This window comes from Cricetulus griseus, chromosome 4, assembly GCF_003668045.3.
Source record: "Cricetulus griseus strain 17A/GY chromosome 4, alternate assembly CriGri-PICRH-1.0, whole genome shotgun sequence".
Taxonomy (NCBI): Eukaryota; Metazoa; Chordata; class Mammalia; order Rodentia; family Cricetidae; genus Cricetulus; species Cricetulus griseus.
In genome coordinates this window covers 181,899,060-181,915,610 of record NC_048597.1, presented here as the reverse complement: position 1 = coordinate 181,915,610, position 16,551 = coordinate 181,899,060, and the positions used below count along the sequence as shown (strand labels likewise).

General features: G+C 44.3%; 1 protein-coding gene across 3 annotated transcripts in view; it reads right to left on the bottom strand.

Moving 5' to 3' along the window:
• Positions 1 to 16,551, bottom strand: part of Myo1e (myosin IE) — a 197,393-nt gene that overhangs the window by 31,081 nt on the left and 149,761 nt on the right. For all 3 annotated transcript variants that reach the window (XM_027411241.2, XM_035443792.1, XM_027411240.1), the window contains exons 17-19: positions 12,615 to 12,721; positions 6,534 to 6,632; positions 3,153 to 3,297 (exon numbers count right to left, since the gene is read on the bottom strand). In XM_027411241.2, coding sequence (XP_027267042.1) covers positions 3,153 to 3,297; positions 6,534 to 6,632; positions 12,615 to 12,721 — 351 coding nt within the window. The remainder of the gene's footprint in view (positions 1 to 3,152; positions 3,298 to 6,533; positions 6,633 to 12,614; positions 12,722 to 16,551) is intronic.

Sequence of the window (16,551 nt, the reverse complement as noted above, 5' to 3'; positions counted from 1 at the left end):
ACTTCTGACTCATGTGGCAGGACATACGTAACACACCTGTGATCAGAAAGGAGGTGACATCAACAGCTCCGAACACCCAAGAGATGATTTCAAAGATTAGCTGGGTTTTAAGTGTTTCTTTGTTTTATGTTTTTCCCCCCATCAAAGGCCCAGGCGGTTAGACATCAGGGAAGTTTGAGAATAAAGAGAAAAGCCATAACAGACAGATGCATAAAACAAAACACAAACTCTTTGGTGTCTGATGTCTTACACCAGTTTTTGAAGAACAGAAGTTATTTGGTGTGTATTCAGCAAACACTGTAAAAGGTAGGGCAAAAAAAAATTCACAAGATGGCTTTGCTGTTTTGAAGGTCTATTTTTATTTATATGTGTGTGTCAGTATGGGTACCCTTAGAGGCCAAAAGAGGCCACTGGATCCTCTGGACTGGGGTTACAGGCAGTTGGGAACTCCTGACTTGGCTTCTGAGAACTGAGCTTGGGTCCCTAGAAGAATAGGAAGCACTCTTAACTATGGAGCAGGTTTAAAAAACTAAACTTTGGGGAAGGCACTTTCAAGTCAAGGCTAGATGTGGACAGGAGACGGGGGAGGGGAGAGGAAGGTGATGGTGCATATGTGCCCACAAGTTCAGAGACGGAGAAAGGAGAATCAAGAGGTGGCTAACAGCTGTTGGGAGGAAGGCAAGCTAAAGGAAGGCCAAGATAAACACGGGTTTCGGATATAAATTCCAAAGCTCAATTAAATCAGAATAAAAAAAAAATCAGGCCGTTTTAATTAAACACGAAGATTTTCTAAGTAGGAAAGTGAGCCTTCCGAGCCGGCGAAGCTCTGTGTTGTACTGACTAATCACTCCAGCTCATTTTAGTAGAACAGGAGCTGTGCTGTGGGTTGCCTAATGGCATATGACATAACATTTTCATTTTATATTTGGAAATGAAATTGCTGACAGGCTATAAATAACTCAGAGTGGAGAAACACTACCACAACCTTATAGCTGGTCTACTGGTGGGTGCCACTTACTTCCTTAATAATTTCCATGGCTTGCCAAGCCATTCAGCTACAGCCTCCATCACTTTTGAGTTTCAGGCTCATCCCACAGACAAGACAGGAATCAGGATGGAGAGATTGCTGTGAGGCCAGAATTTGCCTATTTCTTGCAACACTGCTAGTTCCTCTTGGGCTGAGTGTATTTCCCAACTTCGTTATCAGTTCTTCTTTTTAAAAAACAGTCAAGCTGGCCTAAAACTCACTATAGAGCTGAGGCTGACCTTGAAGTTCTGATCCTCCTGCCTCTACCACTCAATTATTAGGATTACAGGCTTGTGCCACCACACTCATTTTATGTGGTGCTGGGGACAGAACTCACGGTTCCTGCAGGCAAAGCCAGTACTGTATCAACTGAGCACCCCCCACACACCTGCCAATTCTTGAGATGGGAGCTTTGTGATGGTTACAGGAACCTGGAGAAATGATGATGCCTATGAAGGTTAGTTTAATGGTCAGCAGGACACACTCTAAAGTCACCTGGGAAGGGAGTCTTAATGTGGGATTGTCTCGGTCAGGTTGTCTTATGGGCGAATCTGGGGCAGGTGTATCTTGATTATGCTAACTGAAGTGGAAAAACCCTGCCCACTATGGGTGTCACCATTTCCTGGGCTGGAGATCCTAGATTATATAAGAGTAGACCAAGTAAGATCAGTGTAAGCATGCATACGTACGCTCATTCATTGCCCTCTGCCCTTGACTGTGGATGTGATATGATTGGCAGCTGCTTTCAGTTCCTGCTGCTCAAATTCCTAGCAATGATGGGCTTTGAGCTCACTGAACCCTTCCTTCCTCAAGTGGCTTTTGTTAGGGTATTTTTATCACAGCAACAGGAAAGAAAACTAAGGGGTCGAACTTCACTTCCAGCAATTTCTCCAATGTAAATTTGTCAACTTCACTGTCAATTCTTATTTTTCTTTAAATCAGGGTCTCCCGTAGCCCAAGCTGGCCTCAAACTCACTCTATAGCTGAGGCTGACCTTGAAGTTCTGATCCTCCTGTCGTCCCTACAAAGCAATGTCCTTACTCCACAGCTGCAGATCTAAGTGGGCAGAACACTCAGGGCTTTGTTGGACTCCCACACACGAAGACATTTCCTAGGACACCAGCACCCACATCTGCATCAGGATAGATTAAGATTCTCCATGATCTGCCTGTAGAATTCTCATAAGCTCATGAACTATGAATGCACATGCAGAGCTGTCTCGGGGGGTCTGGGTCCCACAGTCCAGACGCTGCTCTTGTTTCGTCCCCACAGAGCAACTCCCCAGAGTTGCTCCTCCTGGTCTTCCAGCCTCTATCCTGAAATTCCCACTCTGGAATTTCCATCCTGAACCCATGTGTAACTGGCCTGCTTGGTGTAACCTAGACAAGGACACAGATGCCTAAACTTCCCGTATAGCACAAACATGCTCCTTTGCAGCTCACATTATTCATAACTGAGATGATTATTAATCTAGTTGACTGGATGGGATTTATAGTAGCCATGGAAACAAATCTCTGGGCATGTCAGAGTAGAATTATCTAGAGTAGGTTAACAGAGAAGGGAAGACCCACTAAATGTGAATGACACCATTTCCTGGGCTCAATTCTCAGATGACATAAAAAGGAAAAAGCAAGCTAAGCACCAGCACCCATTGCTCCATGTCTGGCTGTGGACACACTGTGACTGCCTCAAGCTCCTGCCACCATACTGTCTTTTCCTTAGTGGACCATATCGCCTGGGAACCATGAGCCAAAACTAACCCTTTCCTTTTCTTAGGGGCTTTCTTCAGGTATTTTGTTGTAGCATGAGGCACATAACTAATACAGCAACTTTGGGCAGTTTCTGCTGAGGTTTTGGTACATAAAAGCAACCTAACTGGTCAGAGTCCTTGCCCTTGGACATGACCTTGACCTAGTAGAGAGGGAAAGAAGAGGAAAGGAAGCCATTGTACTGGGTGGTATTTTATTAAATAACTGAATAAGTGGGTGTGGTTGGTAGAGGAGGAGTGGAGACATGGAGGCTGTGGAAGGCATGAGACAGAGGAGCGCTAGCATCCAGCTGTGTGGTGAGGCAGCTGGCAGCAGCAAGATGGGAGGAAAGGCGTGGGGCTGCAGCTGGTACTTACAGACTCTGGGGCTTTGATGAATACTTTGCTCTTCCCGAGCTGGAACTGGTCACTGTCCATGTTGACAGATTGCAACAGATGGAGAACGCCTTGTTTCTCATCTCCTCTCCACACAGGCCAAGTGGCTTTGGTCAGAATGGCATACCTATGAGGGTGGGAGGTCATGCTTAGGGTGGATCATGGGCTCTTGGTGGGGTAAGAGGGGTGTTGAAGGCAAATACTGTCACTGTGCATCTGGGCTTTCTCAACTTCTCTCAATGACAGGCGAGGGTCTCAGTGACTAAAAAGGTCTTTCACATCTGTTCTAACTGCTACAGTACTTCTGACCCTCCCTCTCTACCCTGGTGTTTCTTTTGGTTTTTCTGTGTACTGCCCTGGCTGTCCTGGAACTTGGTCTGGTCTCCAGCTCACAGAGATCCACCTGCCTCTGCCTTCTGAGTGCTGGGATTAAGGGCAGGAGCCACCATCACATGGCCTATCCTGGTGTTTCTGTGTTTACACCCTGGTGGAAAACCACTTTCCTTCCCCCTCATTGTCTAGAGGTTCCAAGGACATGCTTCAGGCAAAGCAAAATATTATTTTCCTTCTTAATCCAAATCTGTTCAGATTCTGTTCAGCAGCACAAAAAGTTTCACAAAGCTGGGCTAGGGAGATGGCTCAGTTGGTAAACTGTTTGCCACGTGAGCATGGGGACCTGAGTTCAACCTTCAGAATGCATGAAAAAGTCAGGCATGGTGGTGCACACTTGTGATTCTCACGCTGGGAGGAGGAGCTAGGAGGATCCTGGAAGTTGTTGGCCAGTGCAGCTTACTTGGTGAGCCACAGGCTATCCAGAGAAGCCATCATATAAAACAGTGTGGTGGAGAGAGTGGCTGGCTAGGTGGCTCAGCGGTTCCAATTCCCAGCACCCATGTCAGAACACACACATGTGCATTAGAGCCCTGGGAGCCGAAGCTACAAGTGTATGTGAGCTGGGTTCTGGGATCCGAACCCTGGTCCTCTGGTAAACAGTGGGTACTTTTAACCTCAGAACCATTTCTACAGGCCCAGCCTTTGCACACAGAGATTTTTTATTTCTTTTAAATTTCATTTTAATTTTTTTTGTGGTGCTGGGGACTGAACCTAGGTCTTTGTACAAGGTAGCCAAAAGCTCTACTGCTAAGATATATTCCCAGTCTTGCTTTTGTTTTTATGTTTTCTTTCCTTTCTGTGGATTTATTATTATTATTGTTTTACAGACTTTAAAATATGCACAATAATTTTTCTGCACATATGTATGTGTGTTACATGTGTGCCCGGTATCCTAGGAGGCCAGAAACGCATTGGATCCCCTAGAACAGGAGTTACAGTCAACTATGAGATGCCACCATGTATGCTGAGCACTGAACTTGGGTGCTCTGCAAGAGCAGCAAGTGCTGTTAATAACTGTTGAGTTATCTCTCCATGCATCACTAAGCCTGGTTTTGTGCTATGCTGGAGATTGAACCCAGGGCTTCCTGCATTCTAGGCAAACACTCTGCCAACTGAGAGACATGCCTAATGCTGGAACTACTCTATTTTTCTTTTTTTCTGAGACAGGGTTTCTCTGTGTAGCCCTGGCTACCCTGCAACTCACTCTGAAGATCAGGCTGGCCTTGAACTCAGAGATCTGACTGTCTCTGCCTCAAGAATTCTTGGATTAAAGGTGTGTGCCACCACCATCTGGCTCCCCTTACCTTATTTCTTAAAGGAAATTAAGTTAACAGAACAATTCATCAGAAGGATCAGAGAGGTTAAAATGACTTCATATTTTAAGAACACCAAATTTATCCTTTTCAAAATATGTAACATGGTCCTGTCAAACACACTTTCAGAGGAATATAAAAATTAGTTTGAGCCGGGTGTTGGTGGGGCATGCCTTTAATCCCAGCACTTGGGAGGCAGAGGCAGGTGGATCTCTGTGAGTTCGAGGCCAGCTGGTCTCCAGAGTGAGTGCCAGGATAGGCTCCAAAGCTACATAGAGAAACCTGTCTCAAAAAAAAAAAAATTAGTTAGAATTTAAACATGAACTAGGCATAGTGGCCCATGCTTTTAAATCCAGGACTCAAGAGGCATGAGGATCTCTGTAAGCCTGGTCTACATAGCAAGTTCCAGTACAGTAGGACTACATAGAGAATTTAAACATGGATTCTACAAGGTGTCCTAGTTTATTTCCTAGGTAGGCTAAATATTTTCTTCCAATTGTTAGGCTAAATATTTTTAAGATTTATTTTTATTTTATGTGCATTATTGTTTTGCCTGCATGTATGTCTGTGTGAGGAGCCAGATTCCCTGGAAGTGGAGTTACAGACAGTTACGAGCTGCCATGTGGGTGCTGGGAATTGAACCCAGGTCCTCTGAAAGAGTAGCCAGTGCTCTTAACTGCTGAGCCATCTTTCCATTCCCATAGACTAAATATTTTCTTGCAATTGTTTTCATATTATTAATCCATCCAGTCAGGTCCAGCCCTATCCCTCCCATGTCACGATTATCATAAATTCTTGTACTTGGTAGTTCAGTCTACCCCCCCAAAAAAAAAAAACAAAAAGAGGGGCAAAGAACCTAAACAGACATTTCCCTAAAGAGGAAATAAAAATGGCCAATAAACTCATGAAGAGTTTTGAATATCCTTTGCCATCTGGGAAATGCAAATCAAAACCACATTGAGATACCATTTCACACCCACTGGCAAGGTTAGTCAGATATTAGCATATGTTGGCTCAGGCTGGGATAAAATGGAACCCTCAAATACTGTGGGTGCAGATGCAGCATGATGCACCCACTTGGGAAAACAGCCTGGCGGTAACTCCGAGAGTTAAACATAGAATTACCATATGACTCAGCAACCCCACTTTTAGTTCGACATCCAAGAGAACTAGAACATACTTTCTCTCCAAGGCTTAGACAAGAACTGTCACAGCAGTATTATTCATGATGGCCCCCAAATGGAAGCAACTGATATTTACTGATGAGTGACTAGGGAAAATGTGGTGTATCCGTACAATAGAATATTATTCACCAATGAATAAGGTTAAGAAGTAGACGTACTATATATACCATTGACGGCTCTTGAAAACACCATGATGTAAAAGCAGCCGGTCACAGAGGACATATATGTGACTCTGGCAAGTCGACAGTGGCAGAAAGCAGATGGGTGACTGCCTTGCACGGAGTAGAGGAGAGATGATGACTACGGAAAGCAGGACTTATTTTCAGGGCAATAAAATATTCGAAAATTAGTTGTGGTGATGGATGCCTGTTTCTGTGGCTACATTAAAATTTGTTTGATGGGTGCTTTGAGTGGACAAATAAGCTTATTTGGACTAAAAAAATTCCATAGTCCAAAGGTAACTGGTTCCATACCTCTGTAGAAACTTCTGGAAGACACGCCGATAAGCATAACCCGCTCTTCTCACTCGGATGTTTTCTTTGAGACCTAGGTACTCTACTTGATGCTTTACCCTAAACAAGAAGATGGGACGTGGAGGTTACTGGAAAACTCTGTCAACCTGCCACCTCGCCAACTTTCTTAACTTCTTTCCACTTGCCCCCTCCCCCCACCCCCACCACACCTGCTACTACCAAGCTGCAGGGAACATATTTACAAGACTGAAATTATAGTGTCCAAGCTGAACTCTTGAACTGAGTGATATTAACCTAAAAATATTATGAACCACGGCAAACATACAAGAAGACAATATACATCTATTTCACAGAACAACGATAAAATAAAAACCCAAAGTCAGGCATGCCTATCATCCTAGCTACTTGAGAGGATGAGGCAGGGGGATCCAATCCATTGAGCACAAAAGTTCAAGGCCATCCTGAATATTATAGTGAGATCCCATCTCAAAATAAGAAGTGGGGCTGGTGAGATGGCTCAGCAGGTAAAGGCGTTTGCCACCAAGTCTAATAAACTGAGTTTGGTCTCTGGACCCCACATGATAGAGAAAAAAAAAAAAAAGACTCATAAGTTTTCTTTTGTCCTCCATCCATGTGCCCCGGCACACATGTGTACCCCCTTCAAAGAAACAAATAAATGTAAACACTAAAAATAATTGACAAAAATAAAAATAAAACCCCATACACTTGACATTTGGATTACAAACAAAATTGTTGAATTAAATGCTGTTGGGATTGTTTTGATCATTAAACTTTAATATCAAGTCTAGACTCAATGAGCTACACTTCTAGGGTTTTTCAAATGACCAAGTTAAGAATGGTCTGAAATATATTTCAATTATATGTCTTATTGTGTAACTCTGGCTGGCCTTTAATACATACAGACCCATCTGTCTCAGTCTCTTTGGTGTTACTAGTTTTTTTTTTCCTTTTAATAGTAGTGAAAATCTAGCAAGTTTCCAGCCAACCCACGTGCAGTGCAGACCCAGACCATCTCTACAGAGGGGATGAGCAAACAAGTGCCCCATCAGTCATGATAATTCATTTCTAGCCATGTTTTTCCAGGCTGGAGTCTCACAGGTCTTCCTTGAAACTTGGCTGCAGCATAGAGTTCTTTCCTCTCAGTTATCAAGAGTTGACTCCTTCAGAACAACTCTTTTTTTCTAGTTTCCATGTGTGCATGGATGCATGTGCACATGGGTACACATGCGTGTGGCTGCTCCAGGTTGATGTGGGACACCATCCTCTGGACCCACCTTACTCAATGAGGCATGGTCGTTAACTTAAACCCAGAGCTTGTGGACATGGCTAGTCTCTCTGCCTTCCTATGCTGGAATTAGAAGCAGGCTGCCACACCCATCTGGCATTTACTTTGGCTTTGGGAAGCTGATCTCCCGTCCTCCTGCTTGCACGGCAAGTACTTTGACCACAGAGCTATCTCTTTAGCTCCAGGACAAATAGCCTTTAGAAAATAGCTTTTTAGAAAAGACTGATATTCAACATGCACATTTCCCTTAAATTAGAAACACTCTGGAAACCTGACTTGGAAAAATAATTTCCCTTTCTCCAAATGCAAACTCACTATTGCCCCTTTCTCTAGTAAGAAAAAAAAAAAAAACGAAGAAGTGCCCATTTAGCTTAAAACAAAAAAATTATATGCATGAGTATTTGCTTGTAGCTATGTTATGGGCATGGTGTGTATGCAATACCGGAGGAAGCCAGAAGAGGGTACTAGAGCTCCTATAACTGGGTGTTGGTTCTTGAACCCAGGTCCTCTGCTGAGACATTGCTTCATCCCCAAAGTGCCAACTTTGAATGTCTGTTGCTTTCAATGAACTATTCACAAACACTGGCTTCTCTCCAAGACTCAGGCAGGGACCACATCACACATGGATTCACCACACATAGGCCTTGCCTGTGAATCACACAGGAAAGGATATTCTCTTTGTGAAGACCTTGCTTCACAGCCTGGTGAAATTTTCAGCAAGTAAGGCTTCTTCTGCTGCTGAGCCTGATAACCTGAGTCCAATTCCTGAGACTACAAATAGAAAGTAAAAACTATACTCCTGCAAGTTGTCTTCTGACCTTGACATGTGGTATGGCACATGAATACCCACACGCGATACACTTGTCTGTCCTGGTGCATGAAGAGACCAGGCATTAACACAGGGATGTCTTCCTCAATCCATTAATTGTCTCCTTAGTTTTTTGAGACAGGATCTCTCACTGAATTTGGAGCTTGTCATTTATTGGGCCCTCTGGAGCAGTTGTGAGCACACAACATGGATGCTGGGAACTGAACTCTGGTCATCTGGAAGAGTGGTAAGTGAGCATGTCTCCAGCTCTGAGCTGCCATTCTGATTAGACTGGATGGCTGAACAGAAAACCTCTAGGAGCTGCCTTTCCCAGCCTGTCAAGCTAGGGTTATAGACAGACACCAACAGACCCAGTTTCATGTGGATGTAGGGACCTAAAGTCAGGTCCTCATGCTTGCATAGCAAGCAGTCTGTACACTGAGCCATCTCTCCAGCTTGAATCCAGTTAGGTTTTGTTAAAGTGGCCTCAAGGTCCAGGGCATTTCTTACATAGATTTTCTGCTGTCTAGTCAATCCTGTAATGTGTAAAAGAACTTCAAGGCACCAAAGTACCCAATATGTCTTTGCTGGAGTATCACTACTGGTGGGCATTGGCTTGCCATAGCTCGACTGTTCCCCCTCCTCACCATTTCCACTCTGTGAGAGGAGTCACCCCCAGGACTGCCTTCATGCCCTTCCTTCCTCCCTTCCTCCCTCCCTCCTTCCGTCAAGTAAGCCACAGCTTGAGAACTCTGTGAGTGCAGCAATTCAGAATCCAAGGCCAGCCACTTTGCCAGAAGCCAAACAAAAACACATTTCAACAGGAAAAGAAAAACCCCGTACCTCATAAACTTGTGGAATGAGTAACCCTCTCCACCAAGAACTGCAATTGGGCGTGTAATTCCCACCAGCGACTCAGCCCTCCATACTCACAAGGGAGTGAAGAATCTGTAATTAAACCTATGGGGGAGCTGTCCCGATGGAAATGCGAACCAATACTCATCAGCTCGCACCCTGCACTTCCGTAAACCATGACCTACGGATGTTTACTGTGTCTTTGCTGAAATCCAGCTAAGGCCAGTCATGAGAGAGAGGTCAAATGAGGAGAAAGAGAGGGAGGAGGGGGTAAATCGAGGAAAACACCACATGAAATCCCATAAAGATTATAGTGTGTCTTTTTTTTTTTTTTTCTGATATTCCCGTGAATCGGGTTGGGCAGAGAGGGGAGAGAGGGCAGGGAGAGAGAGGGAGAGAGAGAGAGAGAGACAGAGAGAGAGAGGCAGAGAGAGAGAGGGAGAAAGAGAGAGAGAGGGAGAGAGAGAGAGAGGAGTTCTCACATGTGTGCACAAACCACACACTTTATCACTCAACCGCGGATGCCATCCTTAGAATGCCACACATCTCCTTTGAGACAATGTCTCTCACTTCCCTAGAGTTCAGCAATTTTGCTAATGGGTTGGCCAGTGAGCCACAGGATCTCCCTGTCTCTGCTTCCCTAGTGCTGGGATCACAAGCACATGTCACCAGACTCAGAGTTTTTATATAGGTAGTGGAAATCAAACTCAGATCTTCATGTTCACAAGGCAAGCACTTTACAGACTGAGCCATCACGCCAGCCCAAGTAAAGCTGATTTTGTGTGAAGGAAGCATCCAGGTTGGGGAAGGTCTGAGCAGTAGCTACTGCACAAGTTCTTTACAAGAAAAGCCTTTTAGCACAGCTGTTTACTCGAGGTTGGGAGTAGTACTTTATTTTTCTCGATTTTTAAAAATTAGTTTTAATTTTGTGTGCTTGTGTGTCTGTATGTGGCCTCCTGCATGTGAGTGCAGGTGCCTGCAGAGGCCAAAGGAGTTTGGAGTTACAGGTGGTCGTGAGGTGCATGGCGTGGGTGCTGGGAACCAAACTCGGACCCTCCGTTTATTGGATAGAGGTAGGGAAGGAAAAGTGGGAGAGTCTGAAATGGAGAAAGAGTTGATTTCGGTACCCCTTAGCGGTACTTCTGTTGCCAACATTTTCTCTGACGTTGTCCATGACACCACCCTGCTGTGTGCACAAGCACCTGTATTTGCACATGTGAGTGGGTGGGCCATACATAGATCAGGACATGTTAGAGATCTCACAGACAGATCTTATGTCCTAGACCCTCTGTTTAAATGGACCAGACTAGCAATGTGGAAGGAAAAGCATCCCATGCAAATCAGTTACTAACAGTTCACCAGTGTGGTACTTTGGGTCTAGGTGCTTGCCTTGCAAACATGAGGGCCAGAGTTTGATCTCCAGAAGCCATGTCTAAAATAAGCTAGGCTGGGCATGGTGGCACAAGCTTGCAATCCCAGCACTCAGGAGCTGGGGTAGGGGGAGGAGGTAGGTGAATCTCTGTAAGTTTGAGGCCAGTCTGGTTTACATGAGTCCAGGCCATCCAGCACTACACAATACAACCGTGGATCAAAGGAAGCAAAAGCAGCAGTCACTACAGACATGGTGGTACACCTGTTCCACTGTGCCTGGTTTATATATATAGCATTGGGAGTCAAAGTCTTGCCAGGGCCTCATGCACTCTAGACAAACACTCAACCACATCCCAGCCCATTCCCTACTGCTAATAATGAAAGAACCCCATTCAGACAGTGATATCAACATAGTCTGGCCTGTAATGTTTCTTTTGTTCCTTGTCTGTCCTACTCCCCTTACAGAGGCTCAAATATCAAACCATCCATCCTTCATTGCTGAGAATGGGGTTTGAGGACAGCATGGGAAAGGGACTCCCCCTGCCACTCAGAGGATGTACTCAGCAGTTGTCTGCTTTAAGCCTGGTCTCTTCCCATTGTTACCTTTACTAAGTCACTTGACACCTTACAAAATCCAGTCTTCTTTTCTCCCAGATGGGAACAGTGCATCCCGGTAGGCTCGCAGCCTAGGACCTGGTGATGTGGTGACTATCCGGGGCAACCTCTGTAGTTATCATTACCCCACCATGAGGCCTCTCTCCAACTCTTCTTCCAATGCCCCCAGGGGACAATAAGATCAGGCCTCCTAGGAATGGTCCCTGGATTTCCCAGTTGTAGACAAAGCTTTCAAAAATATATTGTAAATATTTACATTTTATTTTATCTGTATGAATATTTTGCCTGTCTGCATGCATGCATGTATCATGTGCATGCCTGGTGCCTGCAGCGGTCAGAAGAGGGAGTCAGATCCCCCGAAACTGGCATAATGGATGGCCGTGAGCTACTATGTGAGGGCTGGGAATTGAACCTGGGTCCTCAGCAAGAATAAGTGTTGTAAACTGGAGAGCCTTCTCTCCAGACCCTGGAGATGAATCATATCTCCTCAGTCAACACCCTATAGCTGTCACCTCACTTCCCTTTGCATGGGTCACTTTCCAAATACCGCAGTGACACAAGGTTCTTCAGGTAGCAGGGTGTCTGAGCACTCATGGTTCATCCATTTCCTTTGGCTTCATCCCTCCTTCACTCTGTTGTCTATGGAGAGTTCAGGACCTCTAGCCTGTCTGAGGGTCTTCATGAGCTACAGTCACTGGCAGATCACCTTACATCACTCCTTGACACCCCGAGCTAGGCATCCTGCATAGGCTACATGCTGTACATCTAAACAGAGCTGCAAACTAATTTAAAAACCATCATGACTTTTCAGTACAAAGGTTTGTTTTAACACCTGCCTCCAGACTAGCCAAGATCAACATCGTAAATTAATTCCGGATGGAATGATATTGAAAAACATATTAAAGACAAGATGAGGTGGACTATTACACAGATGATGTCAAGAAAAAGAAAAACAAACAAACAAACAAACAAACAAACAAAAAAACAACAAAAAAAGAAGAGACAGGAAATACCAAGCATGCCATGCCTCCTCCTATGACAGAGGTTGGGTCACCTGAGGCAGATCTCATGCATGCCACGCCCACCCCAGCCGGCCCCACCCTCTCCTCTTTTCCCTGTAACATACCTGCTCTCCTCCCAGTCTTTGGGCTTCTTGGTTTCATTTGGTTTTATGCAGCGGATGTAGTGGGGCGTACATTTCATTAGGGTGCTCACGAGGTCATTGGCTTGTTTCTAGTGGGAAGGATAGGAGCAGTTAGAGATAAGGAACTCTCTATGGTGGACCTGCAGAACTCTAGTCCTGGAGCACATGCCTGGAAACAAATCGTCACATTTCTGCTTGTTGTGCGTGAGCCAGGTGTTTAGAAGAGCCTTGAAGTGCTGCTGACTTTTATGATGACTGTCATCACACCCAGGAGTTGGAAGATTGAACACTGAAAACAATATATATCCTCATAAATCTCATGGGAGTCATTTCATCAGGGACAATGCCATTGTCAACAAAGTTCACTTTGTACTGACTGAGGTCACTGTAAATACATCTCTCTTTCTCTCTCTGTGTGTGTGTATGTTTTGATTTTGGTTTTTGAGACAGGATATCAGGCATCCTAGGCTATTCTAACTCACTATCTAGTCAAAGATGACTTTGAATTCCTGATTATCCTGCCTCAGCATCCTAAGTGCTAGGATTACAGCCATGCACGACCATGCCTGGTTCTTGATGAAATTTTATTTGTTTAAAATTATGAGCAGGGGTAAAACATCAAATCTCTTTTCTGATAGTACCATCTATGAAGAGTCTCTTTATTAAAATGAGGAAGCGGTTAGAGAAATGGCTCTTCAGTTAAGAGAGTTTGCTACTCTTCCAGAGGACCTGAGTTCAGTTCCTAGTACTACCTACATTGGGTGGCTCACAATTGCCTATAACTCCAGCTCCAAGGGATCTGTGGGGACCTGAATATACATAGCATACACATACACACACACCACCACCACCACCAATAATAACAATTTATTTTAATTATGTAAACTCACAGCTAAACAAAGTGAAATTCATTAAAATATATAATTCATGAATATCTTACATGCCATTTCATCCAGTATCCCCCTGGATTTGTCCCTTTACAAGGCTCTTTGCAGGCTCCCTGTAGGCTCTCTGCACTTTTCTTGTGGGACAGGCTTAATCTTCACACAGCAAAATGAGTCTGTATAAAATCATGTGTCATTAACTGTGCCCTGGGTACCCAGAGCAGGATTGAGTTCAGGCAGAAAAAGCCACATAAATAAAGCTGGAATTGCTTAGAATGTATTTCAGATCATGAGAATTGCACACATGGAAGAAACAGAAGTAGAGCTCACATCAGCAACCCCACCGCACAGCTGAGTACACCCTGGGGGTCCATGATGCTCCACTTAGGCAAACTCTCCTTCCGAGCCAGTCAGCATGCAGAGAAAAAAACCTCTAAAGAAAACAGTGGGAAGGCCTGCCAGGAAACCAGGGAACCATTCGCAGTCAGCAGAAGGGCTCTGCTGACAAGAGACAACCGCTCTCAATTAGAGCTTCTCTGTTTTCTTCTTAGAAAACTGATGGGTAGTAAAGCAGGGTGTTCATTAGTGAATGGAGCGCTTGTGTGAGCATGCAGAAAACAACATCTTTGCACTGCCCGTGATTGAGGACAGAAGTATAGAGGTTGCTGCATAGTAGGAGTCTGACCACAAAGGAAATTGTCTTCTATTTTCTTTGCTGACAAAGTTACACTTGGAAACAAATCTAGTGATCTCTGCTACATGCCAGGTGAAGTGAGGGGGCTTTAGAAGTTTTATTTACTTATTTTATGTGTGTTGAGTGTTTTGCATGCAGGTACATATATGCACCCTGTGTGTGCATGGTGCCCATGGCGGTCAGAAGAGGGCATTGGATCCCATGCATTTATGGATGGTTGTGAATCATCCATCACGTGGGTGCTGGAGTTCAAATGTGGGTCCTCTAGCCAGTGCTCTTAACTGCTGAGCCTTCTCTCCAGTCCTGACAATTTCTTTTCTCTTTCTTTCTTTCTTTCTTTCTTTCTTTCTTTCTTTCTTTCTTTCTTTCTTTCTTTCTTTCTTTTTCTTCTCTTCTCTCTCTCTCTCTCTCTCTCTCTCTCTCTCTCTCTCTCTCTCTCTCTCTCTCTCTCTCTCTCTCTCTTTCTTTTCAAATAGGGTCCCTGTATAGAGCCCTGGCTGTCTTGGAACTTACATGTAGACTAGGTTGGCCTCAAAAATCACAGAGATCTACATGCCTCTGCCTGCAAGTGCCACCACACTCAGCTCTCCACTCTTTCTTTCTTTTTTGTTTTCCAGCTCTCCATTCTTAAGTCTCTCAATTTCTTGTTCACGTTCAGTGTTTGATATTAATTTTCATTTACTGCTATCCAACCCTAAGCAGGTAGCAGCATACTTCTTTTGCACTGCAGCCTAAGGAAAGTACCCAGAGGCCAGTGAAGTAACTTCACATGTCACCTGACACAGTCCTTTTTATAATAGTCACGGGCGTGACTGTTCCTAATTTTGCTTTTTCAAAAGAGAATATCAAGCTTTTCAGGAAGAAGGATTCCTTGGGACAACACAATCTGCAAGCAACAACGTGGACTTGAAGCCAAGTCCACGTTTCTTACCCTCAGTGCTCTTTTGCCTTCCTACGAGTGATACGGAATAGTGTAGTGTGTGGCAGGGAAGGAGTTAACTGGGTGAACCTGGAAAAGATAGACCAGCCAGGTTATGGAATAATTAATTTTAACAAACAGGACTACAAATGAGTTGCCCCGATCCTGAATTTCAATGGTTATGCATCACTCTCGATGTCCTATGAGGTGACTATGAAGCAAACTGGGTTAATTCCAACTCCAGCTAAGAATGCATTGGTTACATAGCAAGGTACCAGCATTACTCAACAGAGTGGGAATCAAAATACAAAAACAAGATGGGACAGTGAGGAGAGGTTCAGGGTACTGACTGGTTAGCCTCAGTGGTGCTCCTGGCTCTGTTACGTGAAAGGTGGCACACCGTGAGTCTATCTATATTTCTAGGCTTCAGTGCCTCCAGCTGCAGCCTACACACAGGTGGATAAAACTAGAAAATCTCTGGTGTCTTATTTAAAGGCAGGAACAGATGCTGCAATGCATGGTGCTGCAGTTGGCCCTCTCCCACTCAGAGCTCCAGGTTCACCCAGGTAAAGCCTGCTGTATCTACCTTGGCTCACTAGGAGTCTTGCTCTGTCTAGCATCAAACCTTCAGTCTGACCTCAGCACTAGCCTCTTCCAATCATAACATATAACTGAATGGAGCCTCAGAATCAAGCAGTATATTAAATGTAACATGGTTTAGTTTAAAACATTGATTTTTATTTTATGCATCTGAATGTTTTGCAGGCATGTATGCCTGCATAAGTGCCCTTGGTATGCTGCAGAACAATCTTTGTACACTGTAAATATGTATTGCTTTCGTTGTCAATAAAGAGCTGGTTGGCAGATGGCTAGGCAGGACTTTCAGGGCAGAAAGAATGCTTCAAAGAAGGAGGGTGGAGTCAGAGGAGTTACCTCCCAGATGCAGAGGGACCAGGATGTGTACAAGATGAGGTAACAAGCCCTGAGTCATGTGGCAACACGTAGGTTAATAGAAATGGGTTAATTTAAGTCATAAGAGCTAGCTAAAAACAAGCCTAAGCTATCGGCTGAACATTTATAATTAATATTAAGCCTCTTTGGGGTTATTTGGAAGCGGCTGCTGGGACACAGAAAAACTCTGCCTACACTGGTGGCCAGATAAGGGAGTTGGATTCCCCTGGGACTGCAGTTGCTGATGGCTGTGATGTTACCATGTGGATGCTTGGGACCAACCTGATCTGCTAAGACATTCCTCTGGCTACATAAATGCAATATATTTTTTGCTTTAGCCACTTGACAGGAGTGTCCATCAAATGACAATTCTAATTAAATCCTGAAGATGGGGTCTTTTTTTTAAATAGTTAAGACAATAAAATGTACAACACTAAAACTACCTTCAATATAAAAGTTTCTATCCAGAAA